This window comes from Gorilla gorilla, chromosome 7 (genome assembly GCF_029281585.2).
Source record: "Gorilla gorilla gorilla isolate KB3781 chromosome 7, NHGRI_mGorGor1-v2.1_pri, whole genome shotgun sequence".
Taxonomy (NCBI): Eukaryota; Metazoa; Chordata; class Mammalia; order Primates; family Hominidae; genus Gorilla; species Gorilla gorilla.
The window spans coordinates 26,258,101-26,278,836 of NC_073231.2; the positions used below are offsets into that span (position 1 = coordinate 26,258,101).

Below are 20,736 nucleotides of genomic sequence, written 5' to 3' on the forward strand. Positions count from 1 at the left end.
GGGCTCACTATATTTCCCAGGCTGACCTCAAACTCCTGGCCTCAAGTGATCCTCCTGCCTTGGCCCCCGAAGTGTTGGGATTACAGGCATAAGCCTCTGTACCTGGCCACCATCTCTCACTTTCGCTGGGAAAATGGAAGGCCTGTATGGTTGTTACCCAATTTCTTTCCCTGTCCTCTCCTTTCCAGGGAGTGCAGCAGTGACATGATCATAGCTCACTGCAGCCTTGACCTCCTAGGATCAACCCATCCTCCTGCCTCAGCCTCCAAGTAGCTGGGACTATAGGCGTACTTCACGACACCCAGCTAATTAAAAAAAAAAAAATTCCTTTGTAGAGATAGGGTCTCTCTATGTTGCCCAGGCTGGTGTAGAATTCCTGGGCTCAAGTGATTCTCCCACCTCTGCGTCCCAAAGTGTTGGGGTTATAGGCATAAGCCACTGCCCAGCTCATCTTTGTTTCCGGGGAGCCTTTCTTCCCAAAGCCAGTCTTGTACTTGGCTGTGAACTTGATCCCTTCCCTCCTGCTGCCGTGTTGCTCCACCCACCTAGTGCCCACTGCCCCCTGCAGCCTCAGTCTTTCCTGTCTACCTTCCCTCTCTGCTGTCTGCAAACACATTAAAGGCCTTAGGCCAATCTTATCTCCTCCAAAACGACCCTGCCCTTCTATCACACTTCTTGGAAGGGCCACTCCCCCTGGCTGTACCACCTGGCCAGCACCCCCATCACCCCCCCCCATCCCTAACCACGAGGCCACTATGGCCCTGACATTCGAGCTGGAGGAAAAGCACTTCTCCTCACCTTCTCCACAGTGACACTTGGCTTCCATGATGTTCTACTCTCTCAGCCCCTCCCTCTATCCCTCCCTCCCTCCCATTCTTTCTCTCAATATGTTTTGCACATTTACTGTGTATCAGACCCTTTGCTGAAAACACAAAGACTCACTAGAGGCTCCCTGGCCCCTGCGAGCTGCCATCGAGTTTTCCTCTCTCTTTCTGACTGTGCCATCTCTGGCTATTTCTTTTCAGTTCCCCAGGTTCCCAGGATGCTGTTTTTGACCTTCTTTCTCCCTTGGCAATCTCATGTTTGGACTACCATCTCTAGGCAAATGACACCCACATCTCTGGTTCCAGCCTGGCCTCTTCCGTAGGTTCCTTTCCTCCTGGACGTTCCTACCTGTTCCCCTGATGCACCCACTACAACCTCCACCTGTCAAAGTGACTTCCTCCTTTCCCCTTCTCCCAGTCTCTCAGACTTGCAGCCTCCTTCATGGGCACCCCAGATCCAGTCCTGCTTTGCACATTCTGCCTCTAGGGTTTCTCCCATTTGCCCTCTCTCCTTCCTGCCCAAGTCTAGATCTTTACAGTGCCCTGCTGAACTACTGCTGCAGCTTCCAGGCTGGTCTCCCGGCGGACCTGGATCACCTCTGCCTGTCCAGTCTGGCTCTCAGGCTGCCACCAGATTCATTTTCCCAAAACACTGCTTGAATCATGTCACTTCTTTGCTTATAAAAAGTTTTTGAGCCTTCTATGACCCCAGTTGCCAACAGATTACGACCTAACCCTAGGCTGGGTTCAGGGCCTCCATGATCTGGCCTCCATGATCTGGCCTCGACCTCCTGTCCCAAATGCATCTCAACCTCATGACCTCTCCAATCCAGCCATATTTGCTGTTCCCCAGGCAGGCCCAGTGCATCCCCATGTCCCCACCTTATGCTGCTTTCTCTATCAGGAGCCCCTTTTTCCATTTTTGCATGATCTCAAACTGGGCATCTTTCAAGGCCGACCTCTGATACCTCTTCCTCCAATAAACCCTTTCCCCTCTCTTGACATCCCAGCAGGAGGAATCTCTCCTGTGACTTTTCATAGTGCTTTATACTTTCTTATATGGCACATGTAATTTTCTGCTTTGCATGGGAGTTATCTAGATGCATGCCTTATTTCTGGAGGAGCAGCTTAGCTCCTCTGACTCATCTTTCTGTTCTCCATGAGACTTACCACAGAGTCCTGCTCTGTGTTCATTGCAGAATAGGCGCTCAGAAAGTATTTGTTGAATGGATGAATAAAACAATACATGACTAAGTAGATGGATGTATGGATTCAGGGATGGATGGATGGATGGAGAGATGGATGGATGCAGGAATGCAGGGATGGATGGATGGATGCAGGGATGCAGGGACGGATGGATGGATGGAGAGATGGATGGATGGATGGATAGATGCAGGAATGGATGGATGGATAGAAGGATGGATGGATGGATGGATAGATGAATGCAGGGATGGATAGATGGATGAACAGATACATGCATGCATGGATAAGCATTTGCCCCTAGGCCTAAGCCAAGTGTATAGCTAGTTTGGTATTAGCTATAAACAAAGTAAAGATAAGAGAGGAGAGGGAGCTAACAGCTCTTCAAGTATGTACCAGAATTTATTCTTCTTTTCGCTTAATTAAAAGCATTACAAAGCAAGTACTGAGAAGGCAAGAGGAGTATAAAGTTCCATAACGGAGTCTTTCCATGGGCACCAACACCTTGTGTGACTCTGATGGCCAGAGGTTTTTTTTTTTGAGTCTGAGTCTCGCTCTGTCGCCTAGGCTGGAGTGCAGTGGGACAATCTCGGCTCACTGCATGCTACGCCTCCTGGGTTCACGCCATTCTCCTACCTCAGCCTCCTGAGTAGCTGGGACTACAGGCGCCCGCCACCACGCCTAGCTAATTTTTTGTATTTTTAGTAGAGACAGGGTTTCACTGTGTTAGCCAGGATGGTCTCAGTCTCCTGACCTTGTGATCTGCCCGCCTTGGCCTCCCAAAGTGCTGGGATTACAGGTGTGAGCCACCGCGCCCGGCCTGCCAGAGTCTTCTTTTGGAGATGCCATGGTTCTAGAATTCCAAACAGACTTGAGAATCTGGCAGGTTCTAGCTTTCCTCACTCTCACCTGATACTGAGTACTAGGTAGGCACTGTGAATCGTGCTGAAGACACAGTCATTTTCAGCTCCTCGACTCTGGACAAATTTTTAACCTCTCTGAGCCCGTTTCCTTATCTGTGAATGGGTCTACCTTATAGGGTTGTTGGGGCAATGAAACAAAATAATCCTTTTAAAGGGCTTCTCAAAGTACCTAGCACATAATGAGCATTCAAAAAATGATAGCTCTTTGCCACCCAAGCTGGAATACGGTGGTGTGATCACAGCTCACTGCAGCCTTGACATCATGGGCTCAAGTAATGCTCCCACCTCAGTCTCCAGAGTAGCTGAGATGACTACAGCTGCATATCACTACATCTGGCTAATTTTTACATTTTTGCTAGAGACGAGGTCTCCCTGTGTTGCCCGGGCTGGCCTCGAACTCCTGACCTCAAGCCATCCTCTCTCCTTGGCCTCCCACATAGCTCTTATTGTTGTTTTCACCCTCCTGCGATTAGCAGTCTGTCTAGTTAGGGAGAAAACATGTTCCCTGTAATCAAGTGCTTAGCTACATTGGTCTGTTTTTAAGTCCCACTGGAATTCAGAGAAGGGTTGATCCATGAGGACTAGACTAGTACAGGAGGCCTCCCAGAGGAGCGGCTTTGGGATGGCCCTGGAAGGCTGGAGGCACTTGAGAGGCAGAGAGGTGGACAGAGCAGTGGAAGGTGTCAAAAGCAGGAAGGTAGGGCTGGGCGCGGTGGCTCACGTCTGTAATCCCAGCACTTTGGGAGGCCGAGGCAGGCGGATCACTTGAGGTCAGGAGTTCAGGACCAGCCTGGCCGATATGGTGAAACCCCATCGCTACTGAAAATACAAAAATTAGCCAGGCGTGGTGGCACACGCCTGTAATCCCAGCTACTCGGGAGGCTGAGACAGGAGAATCGCTTGAACCTGGGAGGCGGAGGTTGCAGTGAACCGAGATGGCACCACTGCACTCCGGCCTGGGCGACAGAGCAAGACCTTTTTTTTTTTTTTTTTTTTTAACGAGGCAGGGTCTTACTCTGTCACCCAGGCTGGAGTGCAGTGGTGCGATCTCGGCTCACTGAAGCCTCGATCTCCTGGGCTCAAGTGATCCTCCCACCTCAGCCTCCCGAGTAGCTGGGACTACAGGCATCCAGCACCACGCCTGGCTAATTTTTAAAATTTTTTTTGTAAAGACAAGGTTTCGCTATGTTGTCCAGCCTTGTCTCGAACGCCTGGGTTCAAGCAGTCCTCCTGCCTCAGCCTTGCAAAGTGCTGGGATTGCTGGCGTAAGCCATTTATGCCCGACCTATGCAGTGTTTTAAAAATAATTTTTTCCATGAAACAAAGTTTGTGTGAAGTTCTGACGTGTGGAATTTCCACCTGTGCGTCATGGTAGGCACTCACAAAGTTTCGGAGTGCTGATGTCAGGTTTTGGATGAGGGATGCAGAAGCCGGGCTGCTCAGGGAACCCTCTGTGTTAACCCTTCCTGGGCGAGCGCGGGAAGGTGGCGGCGGGGACAGTACCCCGAGCGGGAGTGGGACCAGCGGCCGGGAGGGGAGGGCCTGAGCCGGGGCCGCAGGCCGGGCCGGGGCGGGGAGGGCAGGTGCGGCGGGGCCAGGCCGTGGAGGCCTCCGCCCGGGCAGCCGGCTGACCCCTGCCGTCATTTCCTTTGAAGCCAGAGAACAATGGCTCAAAAACAAGCGCAGCCCGTCCTTCGGTCGCCTCCCGTCCACGCGCGCGTTCTCCGGGGCTGAGCGGATGGGAAGCCTCAGCCGCAAGGGGCCCGGCTGCCTGGAGAGCGGCCGCCCGCGGAGGCCCCGCAGCCTAACGCCGCCCCGGCGCGGCCTCCCTCCCTTCTCCCCGCAGCCTGGAGAGTCACCGCCGAGGGATGAGGACGCGCCAGCCCGGGGGGACGCGCCAGCTGCTTTCGCGGCCCCAAGCGCGCAGCGCCCAGCAGCCGCGCCGAGCCTGACACGCTGTCCTCTCCCCTCGCGCACAGGGCTCTGCGAGTGACCCGGCGGGCGAGCTCCGTGCTGCATGGAACGGCTGCAGAAGGTGCGCGGCGCCGCCCGGGGCCGGGGACGCCGAGGGCGGGTGGGGGCCGCTTGGGAGTCCAGGGCGCCACCTGGTGGCCACCCGCCGCGCAGCGCCGCGCAGCGCCCCGGGTCCCCCAGGCCTAGGGCCGCCCCCGCCCCGCTCCCGCACACACGCACGTGCCCACCCGCCCGCCTTCTCGCTCTCCCCAGCAACCACTTACCTCCCCCGGGAGCGTGAGCCCCTCCCGAGATTCCAGTGTGCCTGGCTCTCCCTCCAGCATCGTGGTGAGTACCCCTCTCGGCCACCAGCAACCCCTGGCTGGGAGTGGGGAGGGTGGGGGACCCCTGGCTGCTAGGGGGCCTTCCCGCAGAGCCTCCCCAGTGGTGGTCCCGCCGGTGCTGGCGGGCAGAGAGAACCCAGAAACCCAGAGAAGCTCCCATATCCCCCTTCCACTGGTCTGGCCTCGTTAATCCGAAGTGCTAGGCAAAGGACTATCATGTTTTAAGGTGACTAATTTCTTAAAATAATAGAATTGTTAACGTCTGCAATGGCGGTCCGTTTTCTTGGTAATTAACGTAAGTCTAGCTAGCAGGGCCAGTGTCCTAGGCGGGGCTTTCGGCACAGCCGTTTCACGCGCACCTTTCCCTTCAGGCCAAGATGGACAATCAGGTGCTGGGCTACAAGGACCTGGCTGCCATCCCCAAGGACAAGGCCATCCTGGACATCGAGCGGCCCGACCTCATGATCTACGAGCCTCACTTCACTTATTCCCTCCTGGAACACGTGGAGCTGCCTCGCAGCCGCGAGGTGAGGGGGCTCCTCTTGGGCAGGACTCCGGGGGAGGCCTCCCCCAGCCACACTGCGTGGGGACCGATCCCTCCTGTGCTTCCTTTCCTGGAGGTCTGCCTCGGCAAAACAAGAGAGGGAACTGTGCGCAGGAACCAACCAGTCAGTCCGTCCGGTGTTCAAGAGAGCAGGCAGAACGGTCTCTGGGCTGGCATGTGGCTCAGATGTAGAGGGGTGGACACCTTTGGATGGCAGCAGCACACAAGAGGCACAAAGAGCAAGATTTGTGGAAACAGTTCAGAAGCATTGAGAGTGGGGGCTGAAAGTCTAGCGGAGGGACCCATGTGATGTTGTGGCCTCAGTTTACCCTCGTGTAAAATAGAGGTGACCTTTCTGCCCATCCACGCGCAAGGTAGTGAAGGTGCGGGAGACAGTGCAAGGCAGGTACTCATCAACTGCCTCCAAGACAGGGTAGCGTCGTGGCTGACCAGTGACAGGGGGCTAGATCATGGGGTGACTTCAGTACCTGCGTGATGAACCCCGACCTCATCCTTGGATGCTCCTTGGTCTTGTCTCTTCTATTTGTTTTGAGGCTCTGAGGACAGGACCAACTATTCCCCAACTGGTTCCCAGGCTAGGCACGGTGGCTCACACCTATAATCCCAGCACTTTTGGAGGCCAAGGTGGGAGGGTCACTTGAGGCCAGGAGTTTGAGACCAGTCCAGGCAACACAGGGAGACCCCCATCTCTACAAAAATTAGCAAGGTGTGGTGCTGTGCACCTGTAGTTTCAGCTGCTCAGGAGGCTGAGGTGGGAGGATCCCTTGAGGCTGGGAAGGGGAGGCTGCAGTGAGCTGTGATAGAGCTACTGCATTCTAGGCTGGGCAACAGAGTGAGACTACAAGAAAGAAAGATGAGAGAGGGATAGAGGAGAAAGAATAAGAGACAAGAGAGAAGAAAGTGGAGAGAGAGAGGAAGGAAAGAGGGAAGGAAGGGAGGAAGGCAGGGAAAGAAAGAAAAAGGACAAAGGAAGTAGGAAAAAATTAAAAGAAAGATGAGAGCGGGAGAGAGGAGAAAAGGGGAGGAGAGAGGAAGGAAGGAAGGAAGGAAGGAAGAAAAGAGTGCCCTCGGAGCCCCAGGCGTACTGAGCAAGGCTCGCGTGCTTCTCTGTGCCTCCTGTGGGAAGGCTGAGGACTTTGTGCAGGGAACTGTGGGAAAGATCCAAGAAAGCAGAGGTGGCCCAGAAGCTGGCCAGGAAAGTGTGCGGCTTTGGGTGGGGGATGAGGTGGCCTCTCTGGAATTCTAGGGAAGAGGCTGAATCTGCCCCTGTAGCTCTGACCAGCCCCCTCTCCATTCACAGCGCTCGCTGTCACCCAAATCCACATCCCCCCCACCATCCCCAGAGGTGAGTCTGCCCCACACCTGCAACTTGCCCTGCCCTGCCCTGAAGGGGATCCTAACTCCCTCCCCTCACACATCAGACCAAGCTCTGCAGAGCCCAGGGAGTGCCCGAATCAGCGGCCCCCTGGCTGTCACTGGCCAGCTCTGTGTCCATCATTCTCTCGGACCCAGGACTTCAACCCTTTCTCCCTGGGCCAGGCACCATCAGTAGGTCCTTGGAACTGTGCCACAACATTGCCCTGGGTTTGGAGGGATGCAGCCGGCCAGGATGGGAGGACAGAGAGGGTGGTGTGAGCTGACGGGGTGCATGTGTGGGTTGGAGGGGGTTGGGGGCCCTGGAGCCACACGCTTCTGCTCTGCAGGTGTGGGCGGACAGCCGGTCGCCTGGAATCATCTCTCAGGCCTCGGCCCCCAGGACCACTGGAACCCCCCGGACCAGCCTGCCCCATTTCCACCACCCTGGTAGGTCTTCTCGGCACAACCTCATCGTTTCCTGAGACTTTCTCCATCAGGAACCCCAATCCCCTTACGCTCAGTCCCCCACTCTCTGGGGTATATGCTCGCCTCAGAGCTAAGTAGGCCCCAGGAGGCCAGGACCCCTCCCAGAGATGGGAGACCTGTCACTTTTTATCTCTCCCCCAGCCGGGAAAGTGTAAAAAGTCCCAAACCCCTGAGGGACAGTGCCAGGAATGCCAGCCCTGTCTTGGCTCTTGACAGGGGCCAGTGAGTTCCCCACCTTGTCCCGTTCCATCATCTCCATTCTCCTGGCCCCAGCCTCCCTGCCATCAGCATGTCCTCCTCCTCATCTGTTCTTCCTCCCACAGAGACCTCCCGCCCAGATTCCAACATCTACAAGAAGCCTCCCATCTATAAGCAGAGAGGTGAGGGCGCCCCTGGCTCACCAGAGCCTGCTTCCAGCTGCATGCTGGGAGGCCGTGCCCTGGGGCTGCGGGCTGGCTGGAGGGGGTCGGGAGGATAGCATGTCACAGCAGCACGTGTGCCCCGTGCTCAGCGTGTACACTGCTTTTACCTGCAGGACCTCACAGGTGTGAGGGGGGAGGGGTGAAGGTAGCCAAGTTGGCCTCGGGCAGGGCACACATGGCTGACCCTGGCCTTTGTCTGCAGAGTCCGTGGGAGGCAGCCCTCAGACCAAGCACCTCATCGAGGATCTCATCATCGAGTCATCCAAATTTCCTGCAGCCCAGCCCCCAGACCCCAACCAGCCAGCCAAAATCGAAACCGACTACTGGCCATGCCCCCCGTCTCTGGCTGTTGTGGGTAGGAGAGATGGGGAGAGTGGAATGGGTGGTCTGGGAAACCCCTGCACTCCCTCCCCTTGGCTCTTGCTGCAGCCCGTGAACCCACTCCCACCCCTGCCCTATGGTGTCCTCGTGGGCTTTTTCCTACCTTCAGGAGCCCCCAGGCTCCTCGCTCACTCACTCTCTGTGTTCCCATAGCGCTTGGTATAAGTGGCCCTTTTATTGGTCATTCATTTGCTTTCCATTCATTTATTTCCTGACTCAACAGACATGTATCAAACTTCTGCATCCCAGGCTCTGTGAGGGGAGCACTGGGAAAGAGAAAGATAAATGATAGATGGTTTGGTCCCCAGCGAATTTTATTTTAATTTTTATTTGTATCCATTTATGGGGTACAGGTGTAATTGGTTACCTGCATAGATTGCACAGTGGTGAAGTCAGGGTTTTTATGATATTGTTATCTGAATACTGCACGTTGTATCCATTAAGCAATTTCCCGTCACCACCCCCCACACCCTTCTGAGTTGCCATGGTCCATCATCCCACTCTCTACATCCATGCGTACACACTATTAAGCTCCCACTCATGAGTGAGAACATGCAGTCTTTGTCTTTCTGTGTCTTGTTTGACTTAAGACAATGGCCTCCAGTTCCATTCATGTTGCTGCACCCAATGAATTTCAGTCATGAGTGTGTGTATGTGTGTGTTGCCTACCCAGCTTCATGGCAAGGTGAGAAAATGTTACTCTTATTTTATTGTATTTTTATTTTATTTATTTATTTGAGATGGAGTCTCACTCTGTTGCCCCAGGCTGTAGTGAAGTGGCACAATCTTGGCTCACCGCAACCGCCACATCCCGAGTTCAAGCAATTCTCCTGCCTCAGCCTCCTGAGTAGCTGGGATTACAGGCATGCACCACCACACCTGGCTAATTTTTTGTCTTTTTAGTAGATATGGGTTTTCATTATGTTGCCCAGGCTGATCTCAAACTCCTGACCTCCAGTGATCCACCCGCCTGTCTCCCAAACTGCTGGGATTACAGGCGTGAGCCACCACGCCTGACTCTCTTTTTAAATTTTGAGACAGGAAGTCTTGCTCTATTGCCCAGGCTGGAGTGCAGTGGCGAGATCTCGGCTCACTGCAACTTCTACCACCTGAGTTCAAGCGATTTTCCTGTTTCAGCCTCGCAAGTAGCTAGGATTACAGGTGCCCACCACCACACCTGGCTAATTTTTATATTTATATTTATATTTATTTATTTATTTGGAGACAGAGTCTCGCTCTGTCACCCAGGCTGGAGTGCAGAGGCCCAATCTCGGTTCACTGTAAGCTCTGCCTCCCGGGTTCACGCTATTCTCCTGCCTCAGCCTCCTGAGTAGCTGGGACTACAGGCGCCCGCCACCACGCCCAGCTAATTTTTTTGTATTTTTAATAGAGATGGGGTTTCACCATGTTCGCCAGGATTGTCTCGATCTCCTGACCTCGTGATCCGCCTGCCTTGGCCTCCCAAAGTGCTGGGATTACAGGCGTGAGTCCCCGTGCCCGGCCTATTTTTATTTTTAAATATTTATTTATTTATTAAGACAGGATCTCACTCTGTTGCCCAGGATGAAGTGCAGTGACTCCATCACAGTTCACTGTAGCCTCGAATTACTGGGCTCAAGCAATCCATCTACTTCAGTGTCCCCAGCAGCTGGGACTACAGGCATGCCCTACCACACCGGGCTAATTTTTTAAAATAATTTTCTATAGAGACTATATTATACCCCAGGCTGTTCTCAAATTCCTGGGCTCAAGCAAGCCTCCCAATATGTTGAGATTACAGGCATGAGTCACCTACCCACCCTATTTTATTTTTTAAAAAAATTTTGTAGTGGCCTTATCAAGGTCCAGCCCAGAGCAGTGCATAGAGGCTGTGCCATGTAAACACACACTGACCCCATGGTGAATGACTCCCTGCCCGCCTTTGCTTGTGTCTCCTAGAGACAGAATGGAGGAAGCGGAAGGCGTCTCGGAGGGGAGCAGAGGAAGAGGAGGAGGAGGAAGATGACGACTCTGGAGAGGAGATGAAGGCTCTCAGGGAGCGTCAGAGAGAGGAACTCAGTAAGGTAGCATCTCGCCACCCCCACCCTCCACCCCTGTGCAGGAGTCTCGCTCTGTTGCCCAGGCTGGCATGCAGTGGCATGATCTCAGATCACTGCAACCTCCGCTCCCAGGTTCAAGTGATTCTCCTGCCTCAACCTCTTGCGTAGCTGGGATTACAGGCACGCCACCACCTCGCCCAGCTAATTTTTTTTTTTTTTTGTATTTTTAGTAGAGATAAGGTTTTGCCATGTTGGCCAGGCTGGTCTCGAACTCCTGACCTCAAGTGATCCGCCCACCTCGGCCTCCCAAAGTGCTTGGATTACAGGCGTAAGCCACTATGCCCAGCCCACCCTGTGTCTTTCTGGGGACAGAAGTTCTGGCTCCGTAGCTAGTCGAAGGGGTTCCTACCTGAAAAGCATGCTTTTTGGAACATGTTGGGGAGCCTCTTCTTGCCAAGACCCCAGGATTTTGCTTTTGAAGGGACACCTGGACTTTATGCTGCTTTCTGGGGGACACTACTTGATATTAGGGTCAAAAGCATAGAAAAGGGTGGTCCCATCAGAGCTGGGAGCTAGCAGCCTGAGTGATCCATGGGAAGAGAAAAAAGGAGAGCATGGGCTACGGGCCTCCAGGGGAGGAGGGAGAACCATGGAAAGACCATTGACAGCGACATGGGCCTAGGCTGTGAGCAGGGTGACCTGGGACAAGGACAGGGAGGTCGCCGTGGTAGAGTTCTACCAAGCAGCTCTGACTTCTGGCTTTCAAGGGTGGCCAAACCCATTGTGGCCATGTGTCAGCCACGAACAAGAGGCTCTGTGAGCTCCAGGGTACGAACCAGCCACTTGGGAAATGTCCGCAGTCCTGCCTGCAGCATGGCCCAACTCTAGACCTTTTAGAGATAAGAAATGAGTATTGGCCCAGCACAGTGGCTCACAGCTGTAATACCAACACTTAGGGAGGCCGAGGCAGGAGGATCACTTGAGCCCAGGATTTTGAGACAAGTCTAGGCAACATGGTGAAACCCCATCTGTATAAAAAAAAAAAAACAATTAGCTAGCTGGGTGTGGTGGTGCATGCCTGTGGTCCCAGCTCTTCAGGAGGCTGAGGAGGTTGGATTGCTTGAGCCCAGGAGGTCAAGGTTGCAGTGAGCCATGTTTGTGCCACTGAACTCCAGCCTGGGTGACAGAGTGAGACCCTGTCTCAAAAAAAAAAAAAAGAAAGAAAGAAAGAAAAAGAAAAAAAAGAAACATTCAAGTATCTAAGTCTTGGCTCCATCTTCCTTTCTCCCTCCTCAGGTTACTTCCAACTTGGGAAAGATGATCTTGAAAGAAGAGATGGAAAAGTCATTGCCGATCCGAAGGAAAACCCGCTCTCTGCCTGACCGGACACCCTTCCATACCTGTGAGTGCTGTGGAGGGGGCTCAGAGTCACCTGGCCAGAGATGGAGGCCTGACTCTGTGCATCTGTTGACTTGTGACACATACAGGATGCAATCCCTGACCCAAAGCACGGCTGCTCTGTTGGGAGCAAGAATCCCAGTCATGGAACAATGTCAGATGATAAATGAGAGAATCGGCTAAAATAGAATTCAGCAAGTTTGGTTTAATTTAACAACCATTTATTGAGCGTTTACCATGTGCTAGGCACTGGGCATATAAGCAGGGAAAAAATCTAGTCTTGTTCTCTGGTAGCTTGCTGTTGGCGGGGAAACTGTCATGGAACATGGGGTTTCGATGCAGTGTGGCTGGTATTGTGATCAAGGTGTGCGGGGTGCTTTGGGAGCACAGCAACAGGGCCTGGGAGGCCAGACTGAGGGGTTTTGTTGTTGTTGTTTGTTGTTTGTTTGTTTTATTGAGACAGGGCCTTGCTCTGTTGCCCAGGCTGGAATACAGTGGTGCACTCTCAGCTCGCTGCAAACTCCACCTCTCAGGCTCAAGCAATCCTCCTACCTCAGCCTTCTGAGTAGCTGGGATTACAGGTGTGCGTCACCATGCCTGGCCAATTTTTAAAAGTTTCTGTAGTGACAAGGTCTCACAATGTTGCCCAGACTGGGCTCGAACTCCTGGACTCAAGCAATCATCCCGCCTTGGCCTCCCAAACTGTTGGGATTACAGGTGTGAATCACTGCGTCCAGCTTAAACTGAGACTTGAAGGCTGAGACCAAGCAAGCCAGAAAAAGTGAGGGGGAGAGCACATTGCAGACATTGGGAATGGTGTGGGAGCGAAATTGGGAACATGAAACATCTGGCTGGCTGAGCCTCCAGGAGTCTGGAATTACAGAGTACAGGGTACACTGTGGGGCAGTGGGCAGTGAGGCCAAGAGATGGGGAGTGGGGCAGGCTTTGAATGGCGTGGCCCACTATCCAGCGCGCTGCCCTGGACTTCCTCAGAGCTTGGTGGCTGGAGAGGAGAGGAAGACCTGAAAACCCAGGAATGGAAGCTGCAAAGCCTCTTAAAGCCTAAGAGGGGTCCCGGCACGGTGGCTCCCACCTGTTGTCCTAGCACTTTGGGAGGCCGAGGTGGGCGGATCACAAGGTCAGGAGTTCAAGACCAGCCTGACCAATATGGTAAAACCCCGTCTCTACTAAAAATACAAAAATTAGCCAGGCATAGTGGCGCATGTCTGTAATCCCAGCTACTCAGGAGGCTGAGGCAGGAGAATTGCTTGAACCCAGGAGGTGGAGGTTGCAGTGAGTCGAGATGGAGCCACTGCACTCCAGCCTAGGGAACAGAGCGAGACTCCGTCTCAAAAAAAAAAAAAAAAAAAAAAAAAAAGCCTAAGAGGAAACCACATAGTGTCACTTCTTCATTGTAGCTGCCAGAGCCAGTCACTGGCTGCCTAGACTCAAGGGGAGGGGAGCTAGACCCTCCCCCTCCCCCTCCCCCTTCTTCTTCTTCGTCTTTCTTCTTCTTCTGGCAGGGTCTTGCTCTGTTGCCCAGGCTGGAGTGCAGTGGCACCATTTTGGCTGACTGCAACCTCTATCTTCTGGGCTTGAATGATCCTCCTGCCTCAGCCTCCTGAGTAGCTGGGATTACAGGTGCATGCCACCATGCCCAGCTAAATTTTTTTTTTTTTTTTTTTTTTTAGACAGAGTCTCACTGTCACCCAGGCTGGAGTGCAATGGTGCGATCTTGGCTCACTGCAACCACTGCCTCCCAGGTTCAAGCAATTCTCCTGCCTCAGCCTCTCGAGTACCTGGGACTACAGGCACACACGACCATGCCCAGCTAATTTTTGTATTTTTATTAGAGATGGGGTTTCGCCATGTTGGCCAGGCTGCTCTCAAATTCCTGACCTCAGGTGATTCACCTGCCTTGGCCTCCCAAAGTGCTGGGACTACAGGCTTGAGCCACCACGTCTAGCCTAATTTTGGTATTTTTAGTAGAGATGAGTTTTCATCATGTTGCTCAGGCTGGTCTTGAACTCCTGGGCTCAAGCAATCCTCCTACCTCGGCCTTCCAAAGTGCTGGGATTGCAGGCGTGAGCCGCTGCGCCCAGCCAAGACTCCACTTCTTGATGACAGGTACCACAAGGTCTCATTGCAGAAAGCATGAAAGATGGGAGGCAACAGTGCAGGCCATCTTTGGAAATAATCGACCACACTCTCCAATAGACTGGATAAGGGCTAAAAAAAGATGTGGGTCCAGAGAAGAGGGAATGGATTTGAGAATATATAGACAATTGAATCTGCTGGATCGAATCCAGTGGCTGATTGGACGTGGGAGGTGCAAGAGAGAGAAGCTGAGGTTTTTGTCTTGGGTGCTGGGTGATGACCAACTTGGAACTGAGATAATAAGAGAGGCGGATTTTCAGGGAAAGATGAGAGACTGGTTTTGGACATGTGGGGTTTGAAGTGCCCCATGTACAGCACTGTGGGTGGAAGGTGCATCTGGCAGAGTTGGGAGCTTGAGGGTCTTCAGCTTGCTCATATGCGGCAGGAAAATGGTGAGGAGAAAGTAAGATTGTACAGAGAGAGAAGGGAAGGGTGCCTAGGGCTTCCATTAAAGGTCCAGTCGGGGCTCACGCCTGTAATCCCAGCACTTTGGAAGGCTGAGGTGAGAGGACTGCTTCAAGTCAGGAGTTCAAGATCAGTCTGGGCAACGTAGTGAGACACTGTCTCTATAAAAAATAGAAAAATTACTTGGGAGTGGTGGCATGTGCCTGTAGTCTCAGCTAGTTGGGTGGCTAAGATGGGAGCTATGATTGCGCCACTGCAGTCTAACCTGGGTGACAGAGTGGGATCCTGTCTCTAATTGTATATATATATGTATATATGTGTGTGTGTGTATATATATGTATATATGTGTGTGTGTGTATATATATATATATATAGTGACATATATATACACACTATTTTGGGTGACACCTGGGTGTCCTATTTTTTCTTTTTTGGGTGACATATATATACACACACAGACATATATACATATATGTATATTAGAGGGCTGGTTTGAGGACTGGTTGAGATCAAGCCCCAGAATGTGTGGGAGGCTGGCCTTCAAAGGCCTCCCCTGTGGGATGGGAACTTGGATCCAGGGGCAGGCCAGATGAGAAGCCGAGGTTGCCTGCTGAGCGTTAAAGGGTGAGACTTGGTGAGAATGGCGAGGGTTTGGAACTGCCGTGGAGGGGAAGAGAAACGTGCGAGGCTTGGCCTTTGTAGTGATGCTCATCTACATTGTGTGGGCTGTATGTCCACAGCTGGGGGCAGGATGGGAGCTGTTGGGTTGACCCTGGGTTAGCGTTTTTAAGGATAGGTGCTGAGGGGCCAGGCTGCACCGTGGAGGAGCTGATAAAAGTAGTTGCTGTGCCCAGCCACAGAGCCGAAACTGAGAAGGTAGTGACAGAAGGTGGGAGGTGGGGGAGGTAGGAGGGGAATGAAGAAACTGGAGTTCTCCATGAGGTTGGTGGGCTGGGTGGTGGGGATGGAGCTGAGCCAAAGCCACAAAGTGAATGGTCCAAGCTCACAGTTTCTAGGCAGCGTGGTGCAGCTGATGACAAGATCCTGGGCATGGCTCTTTGAAAGGGTTATCTCATGTGGAGCAGAGGTGAAAACCACTGGAACTGGGGAATTCAAGGTTAACATGTGGTTAGGACATCTGAGTGTTCCCCAGAGCTCTCAGGATGCTATCTCTGTGGGTGGGAAGAGCTACAGAGGTTTATTAGAGAATGTGGAATAAAGAGTTAGGGCCTAAAGAATGATGTGGAGAGAGGATGCGCGAAGGTTGGATTCAGCGTCAGTGTTCTGCCAGAATCTTCTGTTCAGCCCAGATTAGCTCTTTAACTTCCATTTTGGCCTCGTGAAGTTGAAATAGCCAGATGCCTACCTCTGGATCATCTTTGGTGTCCCTGAACTTGTGGGTGATTAATGATCACATGACTGCATAAGTTACTGTCATATTTAAACAACCTGAATTCTAGAATCATGAACAGGCATGTCATTCTGATTAAATGGTAACACTGGAATAGTCGCTCTGGAACACACGTAAGCATTTTATAATAGAAGTAATTTGGAGGGGAAAATCTTCGTGCAGGGTTTGAAAGTTGAAATTCTATCAGTTGGTTGAATAAATGTGTACTTATTATTGTAAGAGTGAAATGCTTCAATAGTGAATGGTGATTGTGAAAGCTATTTTCTAAATAAAAATAAGTGTTAGGGGTAAAAATGAGGTTTTGTTCTCAATAATCGAATGCTTCCAAGCAACGGATTTCATAAGAGTATTTTAAGAAGAGGCTGGGTGCAGTGGCTCACACCCGTAATCCCAGCACTTTGGGAGGCTGAGGCAGGTGGATCACCTGAGGTCAGGAGCTCAAGACCTGCGTGGCCAACATGGTGAAACCCTGTCTCTAACAAAAATACAAAAATTAGCTGGGCATGGTGGCGCGTGCTTGTAATCCCAGCTACTCAGGAGGCTGAGGCAGGAGAATCACCTGAGCCTGGGAGGCAGAGGTTGTGGTGAGCCAAGACTGTACCACTGCACTCCAGCCTGGGCAACAGAGTGAGACTCTGTATCAAAAAACAAAATATATATATATACACACATATACATACATATGTATATATGTGAATATATACATACATATGCATATATTAAGATAGTTCCTCATAGTTTTGAATCTATGGAGGTTAACTATTTATACAAAAATGCTTGTGGAAACAGTTGGTATAAATGCCAGCCATTTCCAGCAATTGGAGGTGAAGGCATTTTGAGATCACCTCAAGCTAAGGATCTTAGGTACAAAGTTATTTCCAGGAAAACATATTACTGGAAACAAATTTTCCTGAATTATAATCTGTAGTACTTCAAAATTTAGAGATCCTATTAAATGTGCAAGTTGAGACTGAGGTCCAGTAATGCTGATGTGAAGTTGTTGACTGCTGGTACAATCCCCAGTGACAGTGCTGAGAACATGACTCTTTCTGTAGTATAATGTCAGACTGGTTTTTTTTGTTTTTTTTTTTTTGAGATGGAGTCTCGCTCTGTCACCCAGGCTGGAGTGCAATGGCGTGATCTCCGCTCACTGCAAGGTCCGCCTCCCAGGTTCACGCCATTCTCCTGCCTCAGCCTCCCAAGTAGCTGGGACTACAGGTGCCTGCTACCACGCCCGGCTAATTTGTTTTGTATTTGTAGTCGAGACGGGGTTTCACCATGTTAGCCAGGATGGTCTTGATTTCTTGACCTCATGATCCACCCACCTTGGCCTCCCAGAATGCTGGGATTACAGGTGTGAGCCACTGTGCCCAGCCTAATGTCAGACTTTTAAAATTTGATTACTAGGCCAAGCACAGTGGCTCACACCTATAATCTCAGCACTTTGGGAAGCCAAGGTGGGAGGATTGCTTGAGCCTAGGAGTTCAAGACCAGCCTGGGTACCATAGTGAGGCCTGGTTTCTACAAAAAATAAATAAATAAATATATATATATTAGCTGGGTTTGATGGCGCATGACCCTAGTCCCAGCTACTGAGGAGGCTGAGATGGGGAGAATCACTTGAGCCTGGGAGGTTGAGGCTACAGAAAGCTATAATCACACCACTGCACTTCAGCCTGGGTGACAGACAGAGACCCTATCTCAAAAATAAATAAATAAATAAACAAACAAACAAATATGAATACTAGCTGAGCAGGTGGCCCATGCCTGTAGCTCCAGTACTTGGGAGGCAAAGGCAGGAGGATCACTTAAGTCCAGGAGTTCAGGTTCAGCCTGGGCAACATAGTGAGACCCTATCTCTATTAAAAATTTTTGGCCGGGCACGGTGTATTTTTTAATAGAGACAGGGTTTCTCCATGTTGGTTAGGCTGGTCTTGAACTCCCAACCTCAGGTGATCTGTCCACCTTGGCCTCCCAAAGTGCTGGGATTACAGGCATGAGCCACCACACCTGGCCAAAAAAAAAATTTTTCTTTTTTTAGATTTGATTACTAACATTGTTAATAAAATTATAATAATGTAATTATTGTGATTCGATTTTAGCTTTCTTTGTGTATCCCAGAGGTTCATTTTATGATGTGAGCCTTGGCTCTGGCTGACTCAATTTTCACATCAGGCATTGGGCCCAATTGTATATTTGGGCCACTTCTAGTTGGAGAGAAGAGGGATGGTGGTAGAGACAGCTGAGAACCACCAGCACTGTATTGCTTGCTGAAGGTGACCAGTAGGAGCTGGGAGCTAGCAGAAGCCCGCCAGGTTCCCCCCAGCGTGATCCCTTCCTGCCCTGCCCCAGTTGTGGAAGGCCAGTGAGGTTGCTCTCTCAGGAAGGGCTGTCAGGGCCAAAGGGACTGAACCCAGGACCTTTTGCTGTCTTCCAGCCTTGCACCAGGGAACGTCTAAATCTTCCTCTCTCCCCGCCTATGGCAGGACCACCCTGAGCCGGGTAAGGTCTCAGGACCAGAGATATAGACTACGTGGGAGGAACGTGCATGTGGGGTACTGAGGGACTGAGCCACTTGGGCACCCTCAGGGAGCGGGGAGACCCCCAAAGTGAAGGGGACCAAAGGCGAATATCCCCGACTGCCTCTGATTCCTTTGTGTCCTTTCTAGCTACAGTCCACAGAGTTCAGCCCATCAGGGAGTGAGACTGGAAGCCCAGGTGAGAAGTGGGGCCTGGTGCCGGGGTCTGGAGAAGGGGCTTACACAGGTCCCTGGGCAGCCGGGGTCTGGGCTGTGGGCAGGGGTCTGGTGAGGTCAGGCGTGTTGGCCTGCTGACCTCGGAGCTGCATCTGACCCATGCCCCTTCTCTCCCGCAGGCCTGCAGGTGAGTGCCTCCTGGAGGGGAACAGGTGGAGCAGCAGAAGCTGGGTCCTGGCACCTGAAAGTGTCAGGGGAAGGGGGGTGTGGGGCCACAGAGTTGCCTGGTGAAGAAGAAGAAGCCGGGGTAAGGCTGGGAAGGTCTCCCTGCCCCGCTCTGGCTCACTGCGGCTTTGGTCTCCCCAGAACGGAGAGGGCCAGAGGGGGAGGATGGACCGGGGGAACTCCCTGCCCTGTGTGCTGGAGCAGAAGGTGAGGGGCAGGGGACACAAGCGCCTGTAGCGGGGCGGGAGGCTGGGGAGATGCCAGGCAAGTGGAATGCGCTGCGGGGTCTTCCTGGTGTTGAAGATGGGAGGGATGTCAGGGAAGTTGGGGGAGACAGAGGGCAAGATGGCATGAACCCCAGTGGCCTCTGCAGGTTGATGTGGGAGGCCTAGGGAGTCGAAGGACAGGACATTCTGTGAGCCTAAGATTGCCCCTCCCCCCACCCCCAGATCTATCCCTATGAAATGCTAGTGGTGACCAACAAGGGGCGAACCAAGCTGCCACCGGGGGTGGATCGGATGCGGCTTGAGGTAGGCAAGGAAGATGCCCTGGATGGGTGCGGGGCTGTCCACGGGCACTCTCCTGCCTGGGGGAAGATCTGGGGCCTCTTTGAGTGAGTGTCCCCTAGGTCACTGGGCACAGCCCCCTCCCCCCCATGCTGAGCTGCCCCGATTCCCCCATGTAGAGGCATCTGTCTGCCGAGGACTTCTCAAGGGTATTTGCCATGTCCCCTGAAGAGTTTGGCAAGCTGGCTCTGTGGAAGCGGAATGAGCTCAAGAAGAAGGCCTCTCTCTTCTGATGGCCCCCACCTGCTCCGGGACGGCCCCCTTACCCCTGCTGCTTCAGGGTTTTTCCCCGGCGGGTTGGGAGGGGCAGGAGGTGGGGTGGAAATAGGGTGGGCTCCTTTCCTCAGGTAGAGTGGGGGGCCAAAACCTCTGCAGTCCCCGGCAGGGAGCTACGGACTTTCTTCCCCTCACGAGGCTGGGGGCCTCCTGCTCTCGTCCCTGGCCCTCCCTGCACAGGGCAAAGCCAGTCTGGGCTCTGGCACACAGAGTTCATGTTTGCGCCCTCTCCCTGCCCCTCACCCCAGAGGGTGAGGAGGAATGAGGGGCATTGGTGGTTAGGCCGGTTGGCTGTCTTGAACAGCTGGAGGGAAGATGCAGGGGTGGGAAGCGGCCAGGCAGAAAGAGCTCCAGGCTCTTGTGTCGCCCACCCAGCCCTCCCATACTCACTCCTGACAGCTTTCCTGCACTGCAGCCTCCTGCTCCTCTGACTCTAGTGGGAACAGGCCCCAGCTCAGCCTCCGGCAGGGAGGTCACCCCTCCACTTCAGCTTGCCCTGACCTCCGCTCGCAAACCCCGAGCTTCCAAGCCTTTTGCTCCAGCCCTGCGGCTTCCCCAGAAGCCTGGGCTTAGGGTGGAGATGCCGCCTACACACGACCCTGGCCCTCCACCTGCCTCCAGGCCACGAAATGGGAATTCCAGCACTAAGCCAGGCACCGGGCAGAAGCTGGGCCTTCCGCCTCCCTTGGATGGGGTCAAGAGGCCAGGCCTGGCACATTTTGGAGTGTCCTGGCTACCAGCTCTCACCTACACCCACGCACCCCCCTACACACTATGCTCTCTCAAGAATGTAATTTATTGGGGCCCCCCCAGCTGCTTTCCTCACCTGCCCCTGCCCTACCTTACACCCCCAGCTTGACTTATTTCCAGTCCACGTGTGTATATAATGATATCTATATTTTTGCCCAAGTCTGGGTATTGCTCCTGCCCAGACCCTGACATCCCTTTCCACTGTGTGTGTGACCATGCTGGGGGAGGGGGACTCTGCTTGGAATTAAAAGGTTGCATTGGGTCCCTACATCTGTCTTTTCCTTATGAGCCACCAGACCTGGGTGAACGAGACAAGCCATATCAGGCAGAGGGAAGCCCTGGGAGCAAGGGTTCCAATG

At 52.8% G+C, this 20,736-nt stretch overlaps 1 protein-coding gene across 8 annotated transcripts in view; it reads left to right on the forward strand.

Moving 5' to 3' along the window:
- DMTN (dematin actin binding protein) overlaps positions 1-20,048 on the forward strand; it is a 32,932-nt gene extending 12,884 nt beyond the window's left edge. For 4 of the 8 annotated variants that reach the window (XR_010134937.1, XR_010134931.1, XR_010134936.1 and 1 more), the window contains exons 2-15: positions 4,927-4,982; positions 5,174-5,248; positions 5,616-5,771; positions 7,110-7,154; positions 7,513-7,612; positions 7,975-8,031; positions 8,276-8,428; positions 10,393-10,517; positions 11,790-11,895; positions 18,302-18,366; positions 18,534-18,582; positions 18,740-18,992; positions 19,235-19,315; positions 19,471-20,048. Coding sequence is in view for 1 of the 8 variants with exons in the window: in XM_063709123.1 (XP_063565193.1) it covers positions 4,965-4,982; positions 5,616-5,771; positions 7,110-7,154; positions 7,513-7,612; positions 7,975-8,031; positions 8,276-8,428; positions 10,393-10,517; positions 11,790-11,895; positions 18,302-18,366; positions 18,534-18,582; positions 18,740-18,747; positions 18,927-18,992; positions 19,235-19,315; positions 19,471-19,584 (1,143 nt within the window). In the remaining 7 variants the exon portion in view is untranslated. Of the gene's footprint in view, positions 1-4,793; positions 4,983-5,173; positions 5,249-5,615; positions 5,772-7,109; positions 7,155-7,512; positions 7,613-7,974; positions 8,032-8,275; positions 8,429-10,392; positions 10,518-11,789; positions 11,896-18,301; positions 18,367-18,533; positions 18,583-18,739; positions 18,993-19,234; positions 19,316-19,470 lie in introns of all 8 variants that reach the window. The other 4 variants (XR_010134933.1, XR_010134932.1, XR_010134934.1 and 1 more) reach the window with 2 other exon arrangements.
- Positions 20,049-20,736: the final 688 nt, after the last annotated feature.